Source organism: Anomaloglossus baeobatrachus, chromosome 11, assembly GCF_048569485.1.
Source record: "Anomaloglossus baeobatrachus isolate aAnoBae1 chromosome 11, aAnoBae1.hap1, whole genome shotgun sequence".
In the NCBI taxonomy this organism is placed as follows: domain Eukaryota; kingdom Metazoa; phylum Chordata; class Amphibia; order Anura; family Aromobatidae; genus Anomaloglossus; species Anomaloglossus baeobatrachus.
The window spans coordinates 186,758,644-186,783,474 of record NC_134363.1 but is presented as its reverse complement, the minus strand read 5'-3'; the positions used below and the strand labels follow the sequence as shown (position 1 = coordinate 186,783,474).

At 51.0% G+C, this 24,831-nt stretch overlaps 2 protein-coding genes across 2 annotated transcripts in view; one reads left to right on the top strand and one right to left on the bottom strand.

Moving 5' to 3' along the window:
- The window catches only part of FEZ1 (fasciculation and elongation protein zeta 1), a 143,563-nt gene extending 134,262 nt beyond the window's left edge, over positions 1-9,301 (bottom strand). The window contains exon 1 of the mRNA XM_075328092.1: positions 9,277-9,301. The gene's annotated coding sequence lies outside the window, so the exon portion shown is untranslated. The remainder of the gene's footprint in view (positions 1-9,276) is intronic.
- Positions 9,302-9,482: 181 nt separating this feature from the next.
- EI24 (EI24 autophagy associated transmembrane protein) lies at positions 9,483-24,764 on the top strand. Its single transcript, XM_075327465.1, has 11 exons — positions 9,483-9,561; positions 15,514-15,662; positions 18,745-18,890; positions 19,179-19,239; positions 19,665-19,731; positions 19,844-19,968; positions 21,524-21,643; positions 21,807-21,918; positions 22,062-22,173; positions 22,304-22,378; positions 23,813-24,764. The coding sequence occupies exons 2-11, from the start codon at positions 15,621-15,623 to the stop codon at positions 23,955-23,957; spliced, it is 1,005 nt and encodes a 334-aa protein (XP_075183580.1). The 5' UTR covers positions 9,483-9,561; positions 15,514-15,620; the 3' UTR covers positions 23,958-24,764.
- Positions 24,765-24,831: the final 67 nt, after the last annotated feature.

Genomic DNA, 24,831 nt, shown 5'->3' with positions numbered 1-24,831 from the left:
TTCTATCCACCCCCCCTCACCAGCTGTGCAAGCTCCAGCCCCCTCTCCCCCCAGTGTATAACCTCTTGCCCCTCTACCCCTCCCCCCAGTGTATAACCTCTTGCCCCTCTACCCCTCCCACCAGTTGTGTAAGCTCCAGCCCCCTTTCCCCCCAGTGTGTAACCCCCAGCCACATTTCCCGCCGGTGTATAACCTCCAATCCACCGACCTTTGGTGTATAACCTCCGGCCCCCTCTACCCTTGGTGTATAACCTCCGGCCCCCTCTACCCTTGGTGTATAACCTCCGGCCCCCTCTACCCTTGCTGTATAACCTCCGGCCCCCTCTACCCCTGGTGTATAACCTCCGGCCCCCTCTACCCTTGGTGTATAACCTCCGGCCCCCTCTACCCTTGGTGTATAACCTCCGGCCCCCTCTACCCCTGGTGTATAACCTCCGGCCCCCTCTACCCTTGGTGTATAACCTCCGGCCCCCTCTACCCTTGGTGTATAACCTCCGGCCCCCTCTACCCTTGGTGTATAACCTCCGGCCCCCTCTACCTTTGGTGTATAACCTCCGGCCCCCTCTACCCTTGGTGTATAACCTCCGGCCCCCTCTACCCTTGGTGTATAACCTCCGGCCCCCTCTACCCTTGGTGTATAACCTCCGGCCCCCTCTACCCTTGGTGTATAACCTCCGGCCCCATCTACCCTTGGTGTATAACCTCCGGTCCCCTCTACCCTTGGTGTATAACCTCTGTCCCCTCCGATGTATAACCTCTGTCCCCCGCTACCTCCGGCCCTATTCCTCCCCCCCCCAGGTGTATAATCTCCAACCCTCTCTACCCTTGGTGTATAACCTCCGGCCTCTCGCTCTCCCTATGTATAATCTCCATCCCCCTCTACACTTGGTTTATAACCACCATCCCCGCCATGCTGTCTGCCCTTACTAACGTGACTGAACGGTAGTGCCGAGATTACGGATATCACCACAGTCCTGTAATAGAAGCTTCCACTGTAACAGGTCCATCCAGGACATTTCTTCCTCCTGACTCTTCTCCCATCACCTGTGAGTGATATTATTGAGAAGTGGAAGAAACTGCAACTCTGGAGATATCAGCACAAACAGTGCGCCTGCTAGGAGCGTGTCCGTGATTGCCGCATGGAGACATGTACGTTTTTTCTGGCATCACTGATGTCCCACGGACCACACTATGGTGGAAACCCATACCAGAAAAAAAAATGTACATTGAAAATAAAATCATTTTAAACGCACCTTCTCCTGCGACGTTCTGTCTGGCCTCTGCATGATGCTGCTTCAGAGCCGGCTAATTACTGGCATGCATATTCATGTTTGCAGCCACAACCGACCCGGAAGTAGCTGCAGTGGGGTCAGTTGCGACAGGAAATACAGCAGAGCTGAAGAGTTCAGCACCACGGACAGCAGGTGTGGGGACAGGTGAGTTTATCGTCATGTGCAATCACGGATGACGGCTTACGTCTCATTGTTTTTTGGTTTTTTTTTTTTAAACCAAAATGTTTTTATTAAAGATTTTATACAATACATACATCAGACAAAATCGGGGTCAACATAACCCCAAAATCCCCATCCCTCCCTCCCCCCAAGTGAAAATAAAATAAAAAAAAATCACGTATTTGACTGTTCACGTGTGATGAATAGATGTCGTAGTTCTCTTTAGAAAATACAATGTCCAAGGGTATACGAGAGAACCAGGATCATCAACATTCTCATCTCGGTTAACATCATGTATGCCAAAAGTTAGATAAAAGCAAGCAATGAGTCCATAGTAGGAAGTTACAGGTCCCGCATCCATACAACATTTCAGTTATTTATACCATGGCTTAAAACAAGCCCAATCGGAACCTAAATAAGTCCCTAGATGCCAGACCGGAGTCGTCTATCCACGGGGCCCAGATCTTTTCAAATTTGGCCATACAATTCCGTTTTAAGTATATTCCCTTCTCCAGGTTTACAATCCAATTGATCTTGTTAACAAACTCTGATGTGGTTGGAACTTGATTTGAAATCCAATATTGTGCAATTAATTTCCTTGCCATATATAACGGAAGGGCAACCGCCACTTTACCCTCCTCCTCCATCTTCAGGTCTTCGATATAACCCAGGATACATACAAAGGGGGTGAGGCTCAGATCTATGGTATACACTCTATTAATGGTGCTCAATAAATAAATAATAATAATAATAATAATAATAATAAAAAAAGTCACGCCTCTCCAAAACACCTCCAAACTAGGGCAAGACCACAACATGTGGAGCATGGACGCTGAGTCCGCCCCATATCGTGGACAAGTGGAGTCCGGTCTGGCACCTATGTCAAACAAAAATTTTGGGGTAGGATAGACTTGATGAATCACATACAGCTGAGACAATCTGTGGGTTTCCCCCAGAGACAGATCAGGTATTCTTTCCAATATTTCTGTCCACTGATTGTCCTCAATAGGACCCAACTCTTGTTCCCATTTCCCTTTAGAGTTCGGTGAATGATGCATTAATAGTCTGTCCAGTACTTCACCATACAATACAGATATCAAACCAGATGAACCACTTGAGAAAGCTATTCTCTGAATTATTTTATTGCATTGGATCGCATGGCCGGCTATACTGACTTCAGCATGGTATGCATGTCTTAATTGAAGGTATTTATAGAACTTGCCATTCAAAAACCCAAACTCCAATTGTAACTTGGAGAACTCTTTAAAGCTATCCCCATCCAGTAGCTGCGTGAGTCTGACCAACCCTGTCCCCCTCCAGCCTCCAAACCCCTCTATTTAGGTTTGGCAGCCATGGGGTATCCCAGACAGAGGTAAACTGCGAAGGTCCCTTGATGTCCTGCATATCTTTAATTTTATCCCATAACTTATGTATCAACATAAGGGTAGGCGTAGTTTCCAGGGACAAGTGAAATCTACCTGATTCCAGGACCTCATAAAGACTAGATGATTTGAAATGTTGCTGCAATAAGACTCTTTGCGGGTCCCCCCCCCCCTCCCCTGATCATCCCACCCTCGGATATGTTGCACTTGGGCGGCTGCAAAGTACGCCCATGGATTCGGCACCGAGAGTCCTGTTTTGCGTTTATTTCTCTGTAGCGTTTTTAATTTAATTCTTGGACTATGTCGTCCCCAAATCAGTTCCCTAAAAAGTGAATTAACTTTATAGAAATATCTCTGGGGTATCCAGTGTGGAGAATTATGTAGGACGTACAGCAACTGAGGCATCCAAATCATTTTCACCAGGTTCGCCCGTCCCACCACCGACAGAGGTCCATACGTCAACTTTATCCTTACATTTTTTAAGAATTGGGGTCAGCTCTTGGTACCTTCTTGAACTGCTCAATGGACACATACCAATTGCATAAGTTAGCCATTTTAAGTTGCTTCTGGTCGCACACAGAGCAGGGGGGTGGGGTGGGACTGTTTGATTATAATGTCATCAATGGAATGCTTTTTGTATAAGAGCAGATTGGAAAAGTAATTCTGTTACAATTCAATAAAAAGAGGTCTAAAAAAAAAAAGAATTGGGGTCAGATGGAGTTTAGTGTAATCATTCACTCTGGCGGTAATGTTAATTCCCAAATATTTAAATTGCGAGGAGATCTGCAGTCCTGAAGAAGCATATCTAGGGATTTCAAGTTATCTACAGGGAGTAGCACAGACTTCCCCCAATTTATAGCTAGCCCAGAATAACTTCCAAATTGCTGAATCAACTCCATGGCCAATGGTAGTGAGACCATTGCATCTGACAGAAAGATGAGAGTATCATCCGCATATAGAGCCACTTTTTCCTCCCGATCCCCTCTTCTAAAGCCCGTTATATTTGGATGTCGGCGCAGAATCTCAGCCATGGGCTTTATAGCCATTGCAAACAGAAGAGGTGAGAGAGGACACCCCTGACGAGTGCCCCTAGCCAAATTAAATGTTGGAGTAAGCCTGCCATTAACACGAATTCTGGCAGTGGGCCCGCCGTATAATAATTTTACCCAGGAGATAAAGTCCTCACCCAGCCCAAACTTACGAAGAACCGCCCACAAAAAGTTCCATTCAATAGAATCGAATGCTTTGGCTGCGTCTAGGGAGAAGAGAACTCTGTCCCCCGGGTTATCTACTGGAAGTTGTAAATTGAGGTGAAGGCGCCTAATGTTAACCGCTGTAGATCTAGAGGTCATAAAGCCGGACTGGTCAGAATGAATCAGAGAGGAAATCACCTTGTTTAATCTAGATGCCAATACCTTGGCTACGATTTTGATATTTGTGGTAAGGAGAGATATCGGTTTATATGAATCAGGAAGTAAGGGCTCCTTACCTGGTTTAAGTATGACCACCATGATGACCTCCTGCATTGATGGAGGAAGGCGGCCCGTCTCAACCACCCCTTGGAACATATCTAGAAGCTGCGGCAATAGGATGTCCCCAATTTTTTTTGTATATTTCTATGGGAAGACCATCCGATCCCGGGGATTTTCCATTAGACATGGAAGTCACTACCAGCTGCAGTTCCTCCAATTGCAGGAGGCCATTTAGGTAGGTCCGATCCGCCTCAGAGAGCCTAGGAAGAGGTATACCCTCAAGATATGAATCAATCTGGTCCTCATTAAAGCTTAGTTTGGAAGTATATAATTGCTGGTAAAAGTCAGCAAAAACTTGCAAAATCCTCTCCGACTCATTGACCACAGATCCCGTGGAGTCCCTTACCGCCCCAACAAAGGAGTTTCCCTGCTGTGCCCTAGCTATTACAGCTAATAGATGCCCTGCTTTTTAACCCTCTTCAAAAAATTTGTGCTGTGAGAACATCCGCCTATTCTTGGCCTTTTCCCTGAGGTGAATATCATATGACTTCTGGGCCTCCTTCCACTACGTCTCACGGATTTACATGGACAACCCACATGTGCCGTGATTCACGACACACGGGGGGACATATGAGTTTTTAACACGTCAGTGAAAAACGTTTGTGTTTTTCACTGATGTATGAAACAGGCCTAAGTGGTATGATCCTGGCAGTGCCAAAAATATGCCACAGCTGGTGACTGTCCGCCGATGCTATGCAAGTCCTCCTGTAAAGCTCAGACATAGGCCTATGTAGAGCACACGATCAAATGACAAAAAAAAGTTTTGAAAAATAGGAAAAAAAATTAATAGAATCACCTCTTACTCCTCATTAAAAATAAAATTTGGATTGCTGCATCCATCCAATCAATGTACAGACTTAGGCTGCTTTCACACCTCCGGTTTCTGCAATGCGGCACACTCCGGCACTTTGCAGGAAAATCGCAACCGTTTTTTTTTTTGCTGCCGCTTGCGTTTTTTCTGCATAGACTTTAATTAGTGCCGCAAGGCCTTGCGTTCCATCCGGTTTTTGCCGCAGATTTAGCCGATGCGGCGGCCGGATGGAACGTTGCCTAGCACGTTTTTTCGTGCGGCAAAAAAAACCGCATCGCGCCGCATTCTGCCGAAGCGGCGCATTTTTCAATGCATGCCTATGGCGGCCGGATGCGGCAAAAAACGCATCCGGCCGCCGCATGCGGTTTTTGCCACTGCGCATGCTCAGTAGCATGCCGCAAGCGGCAAAAACCAGACGGGCCGCATGGGAAAAACTTATGCAAAGGATGCGGTGTTTTCACCGCATCCGTTGCATAGCTTGCACAGCCGGATTGAGCCGCAGAGCTCAAGCCGGATGTGTGAAAGCAGCCTTAATTAACCCATAAACACCAGGGCTGTGGAGTCGGTAAGCCAAACCTTCGACTCCGACTCCGACTCCGACTCCTCAAATTCTCTTGCACCGACTCCGACTCCGGCTCCGACTCCGACTCCTACATATATTGCTTATAGTTAGGTGAAAAATTTATTGTAGTACATGAATATGTGTATGTGAACATCAGACATTTAATAATTTTTATGATACAATAATCAAGATATTTGGATAGAACATAAAATATATTTATTGGAATACAACTTTAGAACACAAAAAACTGTAATAAATTGTAAATATGTAATACACTATGTAATATACAGTAGATTACATATATATCTTGTGTGTGTATATACACTGTATATATATATATATATGTATATACAGTGTATATACACACACACAAGATATATATGTAATCTACTGTATATTACATAGTGTATTACATATTTACAATTTATTACAGTTTTTTGTGTTCTAAAGTTGTATTCCAATAAATATATTTTATGTTCTATCCAAATATCTTGATTATTGTATCATAAAAACAATTAAATGTCTGATGTTCACATTGTACTACAATACATTTTTCACTTAAATATAAGCATTATACTAAATGTTATTATTTAGTAAAATATTCGGCACATTCTGCATTGCACTCCTGTCCCCAATTTATTATATATTTTAGGAGTCGGAGTCGGTGCATTTTATACCGACTCCGACTCCACCAAAATGAGCTCCGACTCCGACTCCACGACTCCGACTCCACAGCCCTGATAAACACTATAGAAAAATAAAATGAGAAAAATCTCCTCCCAAATGGGATAAAAATGTCCACTCAGCACATGACACAAAAAGCCCCTCACAACGCTCCTATGACGGAAAATTGATAACATTATGGATTTTAGAAAATGGAGGCCATTTTTTTTTTTACATTTTCTTTTCTCTCATTTAAAGGGGTCGTCGACTACTTTTACATTGATGGCCTATCAATGTCTGATCGGCCGTGGTCTGACCCCCGACACCCCGCCAATCAGCTGCTCTCGGTCCCGGCAGCGGCTGCAGCAGGAAATGCTCAATTCTGTCTTCTGATAGTGGCTGGGGACTGCACATCCACCTCCTATTGATCTGAATGGGAGGCGGATATGTTGTACACGGCTGCGGCCACTATCAGAAGTAGTAGTGCCAAAGCTGAGCATTTCCAGCTGCCACCGCCAGGACTGAGAGTGTCGGACCCTCACTGATCAGACATTGATGACCTATCCAAAGGACCCGGATATGAGGGCTGTTGATGTGTCGGAGAGGAGGGCCGCCGACGTGTCGGAGAGCCACTGAGGTGTCGGATAGGAGGGCTGTTGATGTATCGGAGAGGAGGGCCGCCGAGGTGACGGATAGGAGGGCTGCTGAGGTGTTGGATAGGAGAGCCACGGAGGTGTCGGATAGGAGGGCCGCCGAGGTGTCGGATAGGAGGGTCGCCGAGGTGTCGGATAGGAGGGCCGCCAAGGTGTAGGATATGAGGGCTGCCCACATGTCGGATAGGAGGGCCGCCGATTTGTCTGATATGATGGCTGCTGATGTGTTGGAGAGGAGGGCCACCGAGATGACGGATAGGAGGGCCGCTGAGGGCCGCCGAAGCGTAGGATATGAGGGCCGCCGAAGCGTAGGATATGAGGGCCGCCGAGGCATAGGATACGAGGGCCGCTGATGTGTCAGATATGAGGGCCGCCCATGTGTGGGATGTGAGGGCCGCCCATGTGTGGGATGTGAGGGCCGCCCATGTGTGGGATGTGAGGGCCGCCCATGTGTGGGATGTGAGGGCCGCCCATGTGTGGGATGTGAGGGCCGCCCATGTGTGGGATGTGAGGGCCGCCCATGTGTGGGATGTGAGGGCCGCCCATGTGTGGGATGTGAGGGCCGCCCATGTGTCGGAAGTGAGGGCCGCCCATGTGTCGGACGTGAGGGCCGCCCATGTGTCGGACGTGAGGGCCGCCCATGTGTCGGACGTGAGGCCCGCCCATGTGTCGGACGTGAGGCCCGCCCATGTGTCGGACGTGAGGCCCGCCCATGTGTCGGACGTGAGGCCCGCCCATGTGTCGGACGTGAGGCCCGCCCATGTGTCGGACGTGAGGGCCGCCCATGTGTCGGACGTGAGGGCCGCCCATGTGTCGGACGTGAGGGCCGCCCATGTGTCGGACGTGAGGGCCGCCCATGTGTCGGACGTGAGGGCCGCCCATGTGTCGGACGTGAGGGCCGCCCATGTGTCGGACGTGAGGGCCGCCCATGTTTCGGACGTGAGGGCCGCCCATGTTTCGGACGTGAGGGCCGCCCATGTTTCGGACGTGAGGGCCGCCCATGTTTCGGATGTGAGGGCCGCCCATGTTTCGGATGTGAGGGCCGCCCATGTGTCGGATTTGAGGGCCGCCCATGTTTCGGATGTGAGGGCCGCCCATGTTTCGGATGTGAGGGCCGCCCATGTTTCGGATGTGAGGGCCGCCCATGTTTCGGACGTGAGGGACGCCCATGCGTCGGACGTGAGGGACGCCCATGCGTCGGACGTGAGGGACGCCCATGCGTCGGACGTGAGGGCCGCCCATGCGTCGGACGTGAGGGCCGCCCATGTTTCGGACGTGAGGGCCGCCCATGTTTCGGATGTGAGGGCCGCCCATGTTTCGGATGTGAGGGCCGCCCATGTTTCGGATGTGAGGGCCGCCCATGTTTCGGATGTGAGGGCCGCCCATGTGTCGGATTTGAGGGCCGCCCATGTTTCGGATGTGAGGGCCGCCCATGTTTCGGATGTGAGGGCCGCCCATGTTTCGGATGTGAGGGCCGCCCATGTTTCGGATGTGAGGGCCGCCCATGTTTCGGATGTGAGGGCCGCCCATGTTTCGGATGTGAGGGCCGCCCATGTGTCGGATTTGAGGGCCGCCCATGTTTCGGATGTGAAGGCCGCCCATGTTTCGGATGTGAGGGCCGCCCATGTGTCGGATGTGAGGGCCGCCCATGTGTCGGATGTGAGGGCCTAGATATGAGCGCCCCGATGTGTGGGATATGAGGGCCTGGATATCGGAGCGCCCCGATGTGTGGGATATGAGCGCCCCGATGTGTGGGATATGAGCGCCCCGATGTGTGGGATATCTGAGCGCCCCGATGTGTGGGATATCTGAGCGCCCCGATGTGTGGGATATCTGAGCGCCCCGATGTGTGGGATATCTGAGCGCCCCGATGTGTGGGATATCTGAGCGCCCTGATGTGTGGGATATGAGGGCCTGGATATCTGAGCGCCCCGATGTGTGGGATATGAGGGCCGCCGATGTGTCAGATATGAGGGTTGTCACATTTTGACCCTCAAGTTTCCATCCTGATACGCACACGCCATCCAGAATACCGGAATTTCCCGCAATTTACGCTTTGCCGTTGAGACCTTTGGCTTTCGTGGTTTTCTCACGTAGAAAATAGACCTTGTAAAGTTATCCTAAACTAGGAGTGTTCTGGACACCATCACCGCATCTCACAGCACCTCGGCTACACCAGTATTACTATTAGTGACCAGAAGATGAGAAGAAAAACAGGTTACGTGAGAAAAATCCTGTCAGGTAATAGATTCTCTGCGGCCGAGAAGAAAAGGCGGGAAAAAACCCGCAGGAGATCACCTCACACAACCGAGCGCGGAAAACACGAGATTCTACTACCCAGCAGGCAGCGGGCGAGTAAAGACGTCACCACATCCCGGCATGCAGCGCGCCACTCAGACGTCAGTTGTTACCAGGACTTCATTTCCCAGCAGGCACCGGAAGGCTGCACATGCGCAGTGCGCGCCGGGCCCGGGTGTTGTGGTCCAGCTGGAGGGACAGTCCAGTAGGTGAGGAGTCGGGGGGAGGGCGTTATGTTTGTGTTGTGCTGTCATGGCGGGGGGCGTCCTGGTCCTGCGGTGGTATGGGGCTCCATGTTGTGGGGATATGATGGGGGGTCCTGGGTCCCACTCTCCAGGACCCCACATTACAGGCTCAGCTGTGGTGGTCGCTTCTTCACTGATCGCCATGGGTTATGGCTGAGAGCTGGTCTCCATGGCGACATATTTCTGTCTAGGGGCTGTGTACGGTGATATTGACGTTTGGTCTTACTTCTCCCACTTTCTGCTGGGGCCGCTGCTTGCTGTCAGCGAATGGAGCCGAAATCCCCCCTGACCTCACAACTGAGGGTTTGTTACAATTGTATCCAGCCTGACACTGCTCTGCAAGCTCCAGGCGGATCCCCTACCTGCACTGCCACACTGTAACAGATCAGCCTCCTAGCCAAGCAGAACTACAACTCCCAGCATGCCCCGACACCCTGTGTACAGACCAGAGATCACTGAGCAGAACTACAACTCCCAGCATGCCCCGACACCCTGTGTACAGACCAGTGATCACTGAGCAGAACTACAACTCCCAGCATGCCCCGACACCCTGTGTACAGACCAGAGATCACTGAGCAGGACTACAACTCCCAGCATGCCCCTACACCCTGCATACAGACCAGTGATCACTGAGCAGAACTACAACTCCCAGCATGCCCCGACACCCTGTGTACAGACCAGAGATCACTGAGCAGGACTACAACTCCCAGCATGCCCCTACACCCTGCATACAGACCAGTGATCACTGAGCAGAACTACAACTCCCAGCATGCCCCGACACCCTGTGTACAGACCAGAGATTACTGAGCAGAACTACAACTCCCAGCATGCCCCGACACCCTGTGTACAGACCAGAGATTACTGATCAGGACTACAACTCCCAGCATGCCCCTACACCCTGCATACAGACCAGTGATCACTGAGCAGAACTACAACTCCCAGCATGCCCCGACACCCTGTGTACAGACCAGAGATTACTGAGCAGGACTACAACTCCCAGCATGCCCCCACACCCTGCATACAGACCAGTGATCACTGAGCAGAACTACAACTCCCAGCATGCCCCGACACCCTGTGTACAGACCAGAGATCACTGAGCAGAACTACAACTCCCAGCATGCCCTGACACCCTGCATACAGACCAGAGATTACTGAGCAGGACTACAACTCCCAGCATGCCCCTACACCCTGCATACAGACCAGTGATCACTGAGCAGAACTACAACTCCCAGCATGCCCCCACACCCTGCATACAGACCAGTGATCACTGAGCAGAACTACAACTCCCAGCATGCCCCCACACCCTGTGTACAGACCAGAGATCACTGAGCAAAACTACAACTCCCAGCATGCCCCGACACCCTGTGTACAGACCAGTGATCACTGAGCAGAACTACAACTCCCAGCATGCCCCGACACCCTGTGTACAGACCAGAGATCACTGAGCAAAACTACAACTCCCAGCATGCCCCAACACCCTGCATACAGACCAGAGATCACTGAGCAGAACTACAACTCCCAGCATGCCCCGACACCCTGCATACAGACCAGAGATCACTGAGCAAAACTACAACTCCCAGCATGCCCCAACACCCTGCATACAGACCAGAGATCACTGAGCAGAACTACAACTCCCAGCATGCCCCGACACCCTGCATACAGACCAGTGATCACTGAGCAGAACTACAACTCCCAGCATGCCCCCACACCCTGCATACAGACCAGTGATCACTGAGCAGAACTACAACTCCCAGCATGCCCCCACACCCTGTGTACAGACCAGAGATCACTGAGCAGAACTACAACTCCCAGCATGCCCCTACACCCTGCATACAGACCAGTGATCACTGAGCAGAACTACAACTCCCAGCATATCCCCACACCCTGCATACAGACCAGTGATCACTGAGCAGAACTACAACTCCCAGCATGCCCCGACACCCTGTGTACAGACCAGAGATCACTGAGCAGAACTACAACTCCCAGCATACCCCGACACTCTGCATACAGACCAGTGATCACTGAGCAGAACTACAACTCCCAGCATGCCCTGACACCCTGCATACAGACCAGAGATTACTGAGCAGGACTACAACTCCCAGCATGCCCCTACACCCTGCATACAGACCAGTGATCACTGAGCAGAACTACAACTCCCAGCATGCCCCGACACCCTGTGTACAGACCAGAGATCACTGAGCAAAACTACAACTCCCAGCATGCCCCAAACCCTGCATACAGACCAGAGATCACTGAGCAGAACTACAACTCCCAGCATGCCCCGACACCCTGTGTACAGACCAGAGATCACTGAGCAAAACTACAACTCCCAGCATGCCCCCACACCCTGCATACAGACCAGTGATCACTGACAAGAACTACAACTCCCAGCATGCCCCGACACCCTGCATACAGACCAGTGATCACTGAGCAGAACTACAACTCCCAGCATGCCCCCACACCCTGCATACAGACCAGTGATCACTGAGCAGAACTACAACTCCCAGCATGCCCCGACACCCTGTGTACAGACCAGTGATCACTGAGCAGAACTACAACTCCCAGCATGCCCCGACACCCTGTGTACAGACCAGAGATCACTGAGCAGAACTACAACTCCCAGCATGCCCCGACACCCTGTGTACAGACCAGTGATCACTGAGCAGAACTACAACTCCCAGCATGCCCCGACACCCTGTGTACAGACCAGTGATCACTGAGCAGAACTACAACTCCCAGCATGCCCCCACACCCTGCATACAGACCAGTGATCACTGAGCAGAACTACAACTCCCAGCATGCCCCGACACCCTGCATACAGACCAGAGATCACTGAGCAGAACTACAACTCCCAGCATGCCCGGACACCCTGCGTACAGACCAGAGATCACTGAGCAGAACTACAACTCCCAGCATGCCCCCACACCCTGCATACAGACCAGTGATCACTGAGCAGAACTACAACTCCCAGCATGCCCCGACACCCTGTGTACAGACCAGTGATCACTGAGCAAAACTACAACTCCCAGCATGCCCCGACACCCTGCATACAGACCAGTGATCACTGAGCAGAACTACAACTCCCAGCATGCCCCGACACCCTGCATACAGACCAGTGATCACTGAGCAGAACTACAACTCCCAGCATGCCCTGACACCCTGTGTACAGACCAGTGATCACTGAGCAGAACTACAACTCCCAGCATGCCCCGACACCCTGCATACAGACCAATGATCACTGAGCAGAACTACAACTCCCAGCATGCCCCCACACCCTGCATACAGACCAGTGATCACTGAGCAGAACTACAACTCCCAGCATGCCCCCACACCCTGTGTACAGACCAATGATCACTGAGCAGAACTACAACTCCCAGCATGCCCCCACACCCTGCATACAGACCAGAGATCACTGAGCAGAACTACAACTCCCAGCATGCCCCGACACCCTGCATACAGACCAGTGATCACTGAGCAGAACTACAACTCCCAGCATGCCCCGACATCCTGTGTACAGACCAGTGATCACTGAGCAAAACTACAACTCCCAGCATGCCCCGACACCCTGCGTACAGACCAGAGATCACTGAGCAGAACTACAACTCCCAGCATGCCCGGACACCCTGCGTACAGACCAGTGATCACTGAGCAAAACTACAACTCCCAGCATGCCCCGACACCCTGCATACAGACCAGAGATCACTGAGCAGAACTACAACTCCCAGCATGCCCCGACATCCTGTGTACAGACCAGTGATCACTGAGCAAAACTACAACTCCCAGCATGCCCCGACACCCTGCATACAGACCAGAGATCACTGAGCAGAACTACAACTCCCAGCATGCCCGGACACCCTGCGTACAGACCAGAGATCACTCAGCAGAACTACAACTCCCAGCATGCCCCGACACCCTGCATACAGACCAGTGATCACAGAGCAAAACTACAACTCCCAGCATGCCCCCACACCCTGTGTACAGACCAGTGATCACTGAGCAGAACTACAACTCCCAGCATGCCCCCACACCCTGCATACAGACCAGTGATCACTGAGCAGAACTACAACTCCCAGCATGCCCCCACACCCTGCATACAGACCAGTGATCACTGAGCAGAACTACAACTCCCAGCATGCCCCCACACCCTGCATACAGACCAGTGATCACTGAGCAGAACTACAACTCCCAGCATGCCCCTACACCCTGCATACAGACGAGTGATCACTGAGCAAAACTACAACTCCCAGCATGCCCCGACACCCTGCATACAGACCAGTGATCACTGAGCAAAACTACAACTCCCAGCATGCCCCGACACCCTGTGTACAGACCAGTGATCACTGAGCAGAACTACAACTCCCAGCATGCCCCTACACCCTGCATACAGACCAGAGATCACTGAGCAAAACTACAACTCCCAGCATGCCCCACACCCTGCATACAGACCAGTGATCACTGAGCAGAACTACAACTCCCAGCATGCCCCGACACCCTGTGTACAGATCAGAGATCACTGAGCAGAACTACAACTCCCAGCATGCCCCGACACCCTGCATCTAGACCAGTGATCACTGAGCAGAACTACAACTCCCAGCATGCCTCCACACCCTGCATACAGACCAGTGATCACTGAGCAAAACTACAACTCCCAGCATGCCCCGACACCCTGCATACAGATCAGAGATCACTGAGCAGAACTACAACTCCCAGCATGCCCCGACACCCTGCATACAGACCAGTGATCACTGAGCAGAACTACAACTCCCAGCATGCCCCGACACCCTGTGTACAGACCAGTGATCACTGAGCAGAACTACAACTCCCAGCATGCCCCGACACCCTGCATACAGACCAGAGATCACTGAGCAGAACTACAACTCCCAGCATGCCCCGACACCCTGCATACAGACCAGAGATCACTGAGCAGAACTACAACTCCCAGCATGCCCCGACACCCTGCATAAAGACCAGTGATCACTGAGCAGAACTACAACTCCCAGCATGCCCCGACACCCTGTGTACAGACCAGTGATCACTGAGCAGAACTACAACTCCCAGCATGCCTCCACACCCTGCATACAGACCAGTGATCACTGAGCAGAACTACAACTCCCAGCATGCCCCCACACCCTGCATACAGACCAGTGATCACTGAGCAGAACTACAACTCCCAGCATGCCCCCACACCCTGCATACAGACCAGTGATCACTGAGCAGAACTACAACTCCCAGCATGCCCCGACACCCTGCAGACAGATTGTGTGTAGGTTATCAGGGCATGCTGGGAGTTGTAGTTCTGCTGATGACACACTGGGTGGAGATCACTGATTTAGATTGTATGTAGGTTATCAGGGTATGCTGGGAGTTGTAGTTCTGCTGATGACACACTGGGTGGAGATGACTGATTTAGATTGTGTGTAGGTTATCAGGGCATGCTGGGAGTTGTAGTTCTGGTGACACACAGGGTGGAGATGACTGATTTAGATTGTATGTAGGTTATCAGGGCATGCTGGGAGTTGTAGTTCTGCTGATGACACACTGGGTGGAGATGACTGATTTAGATCGTATGTAGGTTATCAGGGCATGCTGGGAGTTGTAGTTCTGCTGATGACACACAGGGTGGAGATGACTGATTTAGATTGTATATGGGTTATCAGGGCATGCTGGGAGTTGTAGTTCTGTGTGTGGAGAGCTGCGTCTGTTGTAAATAGCTGGATATGCTCCGCCCCCATTGATGGGCAGAGCGCTTGGCGAGGGCAGCGCAGGTTACAGACCGTCGTTACATCTGCGGCTGCAGCGTGATTCCCGGAGATGGGAGAGTCACATGATGAGTGATAATAAGCAGGAGCCTCGGCTGCACCTCCTCCTGATCGCCCTGGGATCGGTCACTATCACCTCCTTGTCTCTGATGCTCAGGTCTGCTGCTGCGCCCGCTTCCTTCATGATGACCCGTTCTGGCCCGTCACACTTCCCCGCTCCCTGCAGCTGATGGTCAAGTCGCCTAAGAGGGGCAGAAGAGGAAAATGGCCGACAGCTTAAAGAGTTTCCTCCAAGACCTTGTGCGGGTGAGTGCACGGCGCAGACACTGGGCTGCTACCATATACTGGGGACCCGCTATACCAGTGCGGGCACAGGGATCGAGAAGATGCACCTCACTGCAAACACTGCAAGCTGGATCACACACCTGCGTATACTGCCCGTATACAGGCACAGGTCTGCCCCGCGGCTGTGTGTACACAGTGAGTGCAGCTCTGGAGTATAATACAGGAGGTAACTCAGGATCAGTAATGTATGTACACAGTGACTGCACCAGCAGAATAGTGAGTGCAGCTCTGGAGTATAATACAGGAGGTAACTCAGGATCAGTAATGTAATGTATGTACACAGTGACTGCACTAGCAGAATAGTGAGTGCAGCTCTGGAGTATAATACAGGAGGTAACTCAGGATCAGTAATGTAATGTATGTACACAGTGACTGCACCAGCAGAATAGTGAGTGCAGCTCTGGAGTATAATACAGGAGGTAACTCAGGATCAGTAATGTATGTACACAGTGACTCCACCAGCAGAATAGTGAGTGCAGCTCTGCAGTATAATACAGGAGGTAACTCAGGATCAGTAATGTAATGTATGTACACAGTGACTGCACCAGCAGAATAGTGAGTGCAGCTCTGGAGTATAATACAGGAGGTAACTCAGGATCAGTAATGTAATGTATGTACACAGTGACTGCACCAGCAGAATAGTGAGTGCAGTTCTGGAGTATAATACAGGAGGTAACTCAGGATCAGTAATGTAATGTATGTACACAGTGACTGCACCAGCAGAATAGTGAGTGCAGCTCTGGAGTATAATACAGGAGGTAACTCAGGATCAGTAATGTAATGTATGTACACAGTGACTGCACCAGCAGAATAGTTATTGCAGCTCTGGAGTATAATACAGGAGGTAACTCAGGATCAGTAATGTATGTACACAGTGACTGCAGCAGCAGAATAGTGAGTGCAGCTCTGGAGTATAATACAGGAGGTAACTCAGGATCAGTAATGTAATGTATGTACACAGTGACTCCACCAGCAGAATAGTGAGTGCAGCTGTGGAGTATAATACAGGAGGTAACTCAGGATCAGTAATGTATGTACACAGTGACTGCACCAGCAGAATAGTGAGTGCAGCTCTGGAGTATAATACAGGAGGTAACTCAGGATCAGTAATGTAATGTATGTACACAGTGACTGCACCAGCAGAATAGTGAGTGCAGCTCTGGAGTATAATACAGGAGGTAACTCAGGATCAGTAATGTAATGTATGTACACAGTGACTGCACCAGCAGAATAGTGAGTGCAGCTCTGGAGTATAATACAGGAGGTAACTCAGGATCAGTAATGTAATGTATGTACACAGTGACTGCACCAGCAGAATAGTTATTGCAGCTCTGGAGTATAATACAGGAGGTAACTCAGGATCAGTAATGTATGTACACAGTGACTGCAGCAGCAGAATAGTGAGTGCAGCTCTGGAGTATAATACAGGAGGTAACTCAGGATCAGTAATGTAATGTATGTACACAGTGACTCCACCAGCAGAATAGTGAGTGCAGCTGTGGAGTATAATACAGGAGGTAACTCAGGATCAGTAATGTATGTACACAGTGACTGCAGCAGCAGAATAGTGAGTGCAGCTCTGGAGTATAATACAGGAGGTAACTCAGGATCAGTAATGTAATGTATGTACACAGTGACTGCAGCAGCAGAATAGTGAGTGCAGCTCTGGAGTATAATACAGGAGGTAACTCAGGATCAGTAATGTAATGTATGTACACAGTGACTGCAGCAGCAGAATAGTGAGTGCAGCTCTGGAGTATAATACAGGAGGTAACTCAGGATCAGTAATGTAATGTATGTACACAGTGACTGCAGCAGCAGAATAGTGAGTGCAGCTCTGGAGTATAATACAGGAGGTAACTCAGGATCAGTAATGTAATGTATGTACACAGTGACTGCACCAGCAGAATAGTGAGTGCAGCTCTGGAGTATAATACAGGAGGTAACTCAGGATTAGTAATGTAATGTATGTACACAGTGACTGCACCAGCAGAATAGTGAGTGCAGCTCTGGAGTATAATACAGGAGGTACCTGAGGATCAGTAATGTATGTACACACGGCTCAATCGATGGAAGAATAAGTCTAAAAAAAAAAAAAAAAAAAAGTTTCCAGTCTTGGAAAATGGTGACATAACTAATGTTTTGTTTTCTTCTCTACAAAGTTGTGATTTGTTTGTAAGTCTCCACAATAGTAGATGCGTGTTTGGTATCGATGTAATCGCACTGACCCCGGGAATCGTGTCACCAGGTCATTTTTACCAAAGATTTAATTCCATTAAAAAAATCAATTTCAGCACCCCTCAAAAAAAATAAAAATTTGTAAAGTGAATTGTACTTTACAAACTACAACTCCTGAAAAAACGTGAAGAAAGAATTAGAGACCGTAGTTGTGGCTGTTTAAAAGAAAATAGGTAGCGAAAAATTAAATGTAAAAAGTCAATCTGTCTGCGTCCGTCACTGTCCCCTCGGGGGCCGCTGCGTGATTTAGGGGCAGAGTTTAGTCTTTTCCATTCAGATTCCCCCTTTTGCTGATTTTTCCTGCAGATTGCGGTCTCCTCTGCTGACATTCGGAGCGGCGCGGTCACGTCTCCTGTCTTGTCTCCTGTCTTGTCTCCTGTCTTGTCTCCTGTCTTGTCTCCTGTCTTGTCTCCTGTCTTGTCTCCTGTCTTGTCTCCTGTCTTGTCTCCTGTCTTGTCTCCTGTCTTGTCTCCTGTCTTGTCTCCTGTCTTGTCTCCTGTCTTGTCTCCTGTCTTGTCTCCTGTCTTGTCTCCTGTCTTGTCTCCTGTCTTGTCTCCTGTCTTGTCTCCTGTCTTGTCTCCTGTCTTGTCTCCTGTCTTGTCTCCTGTCTTGTCTCCTGTCTTGTCTCCTGTCTTGTCTTGTCTCCTGTCTTGTCTCCTGTCTTGTCTCCTGTCTTGTCTCCTGTCTTGTCTTGTCTCCTGTCTTGTCTTTCGCCTTGTATTGTTTTCGTTTTCAGCTTTTATTCTTGATGAAGTCTTTATTGGTCTTTTAATTATTAATCAGACATTATCGTCCCGTCCCGCAGGGTATTAAAGACTCCATTTGGGGAATATGCACGATTTCCAAGCTCGATGCCCGGATCCAGCAGAGACGAGAGGAGCAGAGGAAGAGGCGAGCGAGCAGCGCGCTGGCTCAGCGCAGAGCCCAGAGCGAAGAGCGAAAGCCGGAGAAGTGAGCGCGCTCATACTGTATAGTATAGAGGTGTGCACGTGTCACCCACATTGTGGCGGGGGTGTCTGTGCGACGTGCTGCATTGTTCCATCCACAGACCCCTATATGCCACCATATTGCTCGTCACACATATTTATTATTCCACAGCAGATTAACATTTTAGGTAAAAGGCATGTGACAACCAATATGGCTGCTGATGGGTGTTGTCCTGGCCCCTGCGGTGTATCCGGGCTGTGGCAATGTTTCCGGTATCTTGGTTGCCGCTCAGCTTTTTCCTTCTGTTCACAGTGAGCCTCGCATCGTCACCCGAATATTTCAGTGTTGTGCTTGGAACGGCGGCGTCTTCTGGGTAAGTGCCTGGTTATAAATTGGTCTATCTTAAAGGGATATTCTTAAAATAGCAGATTGTCCCATATCCTTTGGATAGAGGATACAGTGCTGATCAGCAGGGATCTGACAATCCCGACAGCTCCATCTGGAGGCATGCTCGGCCTTGTTCCCTTCATTGTGCATGGGGTTACAGTTTGGAAATATCTCATTAACCCTTGCACATTTTGCACATGATTTATAAGTGAATGCAGAATTAGAATTACATTTGTTGAACTAAACGTGAAAGAAATATCGGCCGGATGCTTTGTACATTGGTAGCATATAACCGTCCCTTTAGCCGTGGCCCCGTGGTCCTTTATCCCTGCATGTTGTATTCCACGTGCCACGTCACTTTTTGCTCAGCGATAATTCGGACTCGCCATTTTTTGTCTGGTTTCTTTGCAGCTCAGTCTCTTCTTGTTCTACCGAATGTTCATCCCTCTGCTGCAATCAGTGACTGCTAGAATCATCGGTGAGTGACGTCTGTGAGATAAGAAGCTGCAGATATAGTAATATCAAGCATGAGAATCGTGCGGTCACCCCAGAGCTGCGGATACTGACCCGGAGGTCCTCGTGTTTTGCAGGTGACCCGTCCTTGCACGGAGACGTCTGGTCCTGGCTGGAGTTCATCCTCATGTCGGTGTTCAGCGCTCTCTGGGTCCTGCCTCTTTTTGTGCTCAGCAAGGTGGTTAATGCCATCTGGTTTCAGGTGAGAGGTTTCGCCACGTATAAGGGTACGTGCCCACGATCAGGACCTGCTGCATCCTGGACACGCCGGTTCCTGACCTGCAGGGCCACGAGTCTCCTCCGCAGCAGACGGCAGCTGCTCGTGCCCACAATCCGGGTGCGGTACACTGCAGACTTTCTCTGTTTTTCCTGCAGAGAACACTTGTGACTCCGCAGCAAACAATTTACGTGCTGTGGCTTAGGAAGCTGCACCGAAGGTCAGTTCTCGCTGCGGGGAAAACAAGCACAGGGGCATGAGATTTCAAGAAATCGATCCACTGTGCTTATACTGTACAACGCAGCTTCAGGTGCATCCAAAACGCTGTGAACCCTGATTGTGGACACGCAGCCTCAGGCCGGGCCTCCACGTAGCCTCCTCAACACTGAAATTACAGCACCAAGAAGAAGCGATGATGATGATGATGATCATGATGATGATGATGGAGATCGCAGGATGGAAACATCAGTGATCTGTGAATGATGAGGAAATGGGAATAAAATTATCAAAACGTTTGGCATCTGAACCTTGTATCCTGCACTTCTGGCCTTGGCGGCTGTCACTGAGGCTATTAATGGTCGTCTGAGGACGGTTCTGCCACTGAATGTACTTGGCAAAATCTTCAAAATCCTCTGCTGGCAGCTCCTGTGTAATCACCAATCAGGACATCCAGATGTGCTCGATGGAGCCGAGTCCGGAGGCGCCGCTGCCCGGGGAGCCGAGTCCGGAGGCGCCGCTGCCCGGGGAGCCGAGTCCGGAGGCGCCGCTGCCCGGGGAGCCGAGTCCGGAGGCGCCGCTGCCCGGGGAGCCGAGTCCGGAGGCGCCGCTGCCCGGGGAGCCGAGTCCGGAGGCGCCGCTGCCCGGGGAGCCGAGTCCGGAGGCGCCGCTGCCCGGGGAGCCGAGTCCGGAGGCGCCGCTGCCCGGGGAGCCGAGTCCGGAGGCGCCGCTGCCCGGGGAGCCGAGTCCGGAGGAACATGCGGCAGTAGGTTGTTATGGGGAGAATCCGCACTTCTTCGGAGAAATGGCCGCATTTGCGTGATTCCTCCACTTTTCCTTCCAGGAGCTGTAGTTTCACTGCTCGCTGTAGAAGGTGTGGGCGTCTGCCCGTGTTACAGATTCGGCTTTTCCTTGTCCAGTTGGTGCTTTTGCCTTCTTTCCTGCAGATATGGAAGGACAGATTGTACCCAGACCAGTTATTACATATTAGCTTTGAAATACAAAATATATTTTCCAAAAACTCTCTGATCCAAGAACTGGAGCACAAGTGGCCTCAGAAGAGCCGATGAGATGAAGCGCGGATCATATTCTCACCCCGTAAATGTGACAATAAGAGCACGCGTGGATTCCCTAGTGTTAAGAAGATAGTAGCAGTTCCTGCCATGTCACCTTTTAAGGGAAAGACCCCTATAATGTGACCCGTAGGACCACGGGCGATTAGTCCATACATTATATGAGCAGATGCATAAACTCTTTCCAGGATATTTGCTGCAGACATCGAGCTCAGGCTTCGGCCTTGATGAACGTTCTGTTTTCCTTCCAGGACATTGCAGATTTGGCTTTTGAGATGTCCGGGAGAAAAGCACAGCCCTTCCCCAGCGTCAGTAAGATCATTGCTGACATGCTGTTCAACCTCCTGCTGCAGGCGCTCTTCCTCATCCAGGTAACCCCTCGCTATAGACGGGCGCCGGTATCCGGACCCCGGGGCAGCCGGTTATGTCCATCCGGATAATAACTGCGCGGCTCGTCTGGCCGGATGTCGGCACTTTTCTGTCTGACTGTATCTGGCCAGGCACTGCTGACACCTATCTCCTGTCTGACCGCAGGGCATGTTCGTCAGTCTCTTTCCCATAGAAGTGATTGGGCAGCTGATCAGTCTGCTGCACATGTCTCTGCTCTACTCCCTCTACTGCTTTGAGTACAGATGGTTCAACAAAGGTAACAAGATCCCGACCGTCGGCCGATGTCCGCGTCACGTCTGGCCGGTCTTATTCTCTTCTCATGGCTTTCTATCGCTCTCTTCCCTCCTTTGTGATGGTCTCTTCTTTTCCCTTTGTTTTTTCTTTTTTTTTTTCTTCCAGGGATTGAGATGCATCAACGTCTATCAAACATTGAGCGTAACTGGCCCTATTACTTTGGCTTCGGTTTACCCCTCGCCTCGCTCACCGCCATGCAGTCCTCCTATATCATCAGGTAGGCTGGTTTTGCAGACACGGTCTTCTCATTACGATGTATTGTAATGTCTGTAAACAGAGCCCTATTATTATTATTATCTGATTTCTCCAGGATGCTGATATTTTTCTTTTTTCCTTATTTTTCACAGCGGCTGCCTGTTCTCCATTCTCTTCCCTCTCTTCATCATCAGTGCAAATGAAGCAAAGACCCCGGGGAAGGCGTAGTAAGTGCGATCTGCCTAGTGCTGTTCCCACCTCGTCCGTTTATAGCTTCTATATGTATGGAAGAGTCCGCTAAGACCCAGATGTCGCTACCAGTGGAGAAGTTGACCCATATAGTTAGTTCTTTCCATTTGTTTATATGGAAGATCCAAAATTTACCGAACCCTCTAGTGCAGTCACCTCTCCACCGAGCGCAGGATGAGGCCACGTTCTTAACAGACGTGGTAGGAGCAGCCTCTATCATTAGAGATAGGTGAGTCGGTTCAAGGCAAATTGGATTTGCTTCTAATTTCCTTCAAAATTTGTATTCGCTTCCCTTTTTATAAAGTTAGCAAAATGATGGCGTCCTTCTCGCCTGGGCCTCTGCGCAGCTGCCTCCAGCTTCTGCTTCACAGCGTATGGTGTCCTCTTCCGCCATCTTCACTCTGCGTCAGGCGGCACTGGAGACTATTGAGTGTCAGAAGTCCTGACAGAGGGTGAGGATGGCGGGAGAGGATGTCACCGCTCGGTGGAGTAGAGGCCGGAGGGACTGTGCTGGAGGGCCGCTGGGGGCCTGCGGTGGTGTTACAGGGGAGTGGCCAGATGGGGCCCCCCCCCCCATTTCTTCACCCTACAGTCATTTTGCTCTGGGGTTTGGGGGATCCCAATTCCCTTCAAGCTGTTTGATGAAAAAATTAACTCCCTGGTCTAATTACAATTTCTGCACATTTGCTCATCACGTTCTGTCATCCAGCTGTGGCATATCCTGCAGATCCTATGGATGAGCCATAAATGTACGAGGGGGAATCCCATGTTTGACAGCACAATGTGGAGTGTGTGAGCAGTGACTGCTGCTTGTAACCCACTGTGTGTCCGGCGGAGTATGCTGCAGTGACCCGCGCTGTGTGGCCGGCGGCTGCAGTGACCCGCGCTGTGTGGCCGGCGGCTGCAGTGACCCGCGCTGTGTGGCCGGCGGCTGCAGTGACCCGCGCTGTGTGGCCGGCGGCTGCTGTGACCCGCGCTGTGTGGCCGGCGGCTGCAGTGACCCGCGCTGTGTGGCCGGCGGCTGCAGTGACCCGCGCTGTGTGGCCGGCGGCTGCAGTGACCCGCGCTGTGTGGCCGGCGGCTGCAGTGACCCGCGCTGTGTGGCCGGCGGCTGCAGTGACCCGCGCTGTGTGGCCGGCGGCTGCAGTGACCCGCGCTGTGTGGCCGGCGGCTGCAGTGACCCGCGCTGTGTGGCCGGCGGCTGCAGTGACCCGCGCTGTGTGGCCGGCGGCTGCAGTGACCCGCGCTGTGTGGCCGGCGGCTGCTGTGACCCGCGCTGTGTGGCCGGCGGCTGCAGTGACCCGCGCTGTGTGGCCGGCGGCTGCTGTGACCCGCGCTGTGTGGCCGGCGGCTGCAGTGACCCGCGCTGTGTGGCCGGCGTCTGACGTTGCTCTGTTTTTCTGTATTGACAGTCACTTCCAGCTGCGTCTCTTCTCGCTGGTCGTCTTCCTCAGTAACCGCCTCTTCCATAAGACGGTGTACCTGCAGTCCAGCCTGAGCGCCGCGCCCAGCCCCCACCCCTCTCCTGCCAAACACAAGGCCATGTTGGGACATTGATGTGAGAAGAGTCCGTTCCCAGTGACCGCCATGTTTTTAACTCTTTCTGACCGGCATAAGTGTCCCGTCTCCTCTGCACAAGGTGCCACTTTCTTACATTGTGATTTTCGGTTTCCTTATGGCCGGGCCCCTCAGTCCTGAGACTTTTGCACGTTTGTAAAACTTCTGCGCGTGTCAAATGCAGCCTGATCTGGATCATCCACTTTAGACGGTTTGTAAGAAAATCTGCAAAATGTAACGAGGCGGCAGAACAGCGATATTTCTGCCACCCCCCCCCGGACCCGATCAGCGCGGAGCGGCGCCGCTCTCACATTAGTGTCACCCCTGGACCCGATCAGCGCGGAGCGGCGCCGCTGCCACATTAGTGTCACCCCTGGACCTGATCGCCGCCGCTGCCACATGACAGTGTTACACAATTCTGTTTATCAGCAAAAAACCCACAAAACTGAGGTTTATTCTTCTTCTTCGGACTGATTGCTAGAAATTCTGACCGTGGACAAAGGAGCAGTTCCTGGTGCACTGTGACATTCAGTCCGCCGCGTCGTCCCGGCCACGCTAATGGGGAAAACAAACAGTTAATAATCGTTTTCTTTTTTGTTTGGTTCTGGGTATCCAGTAATTACTAAGCTCCCGGGCTTCATCACTCAGGGATGGAAGGGGTTAATTACTGTTTTTAATATCTTGATGTTAATTATTTGTGTCTAATTGAGCTACGGACAAAAGAAAAAAAAAAACAATTGTCTGAATTTGACCATTTTGTGATTTACAAAAAGAAAAAAAAAAAGCAAATGAACAATTTCTATGTGACTGAAGTGTCGTGTGGTTGTGTCGTCTCTCCGGGTACCTGAGGAATAAAGCAGCGAGGACGGGATAT

Coding starts and splice junctions, on each gene's coding strand:
- EI24 (XM_075327465.1), top strand. CDS start 15,621: ATGGCCGACAGCTTAAAGAGTTTCCTCCAAGACCTTGTGCGG. Junction 15,663..18,744: donor TCCTCCAAGACCTTGTGCGG/GTGAGTGCACGG, acceptor CCCGTCCCGCAG/GGTATTAAAGACTCCATTTG. Junction 21,919..22,061: donor GTACAGATGGTTCAACAAAG/GTAACAAGATCC, acceptor TTTTTCTTCCAG/GGATTGAGATGCATCAACGT.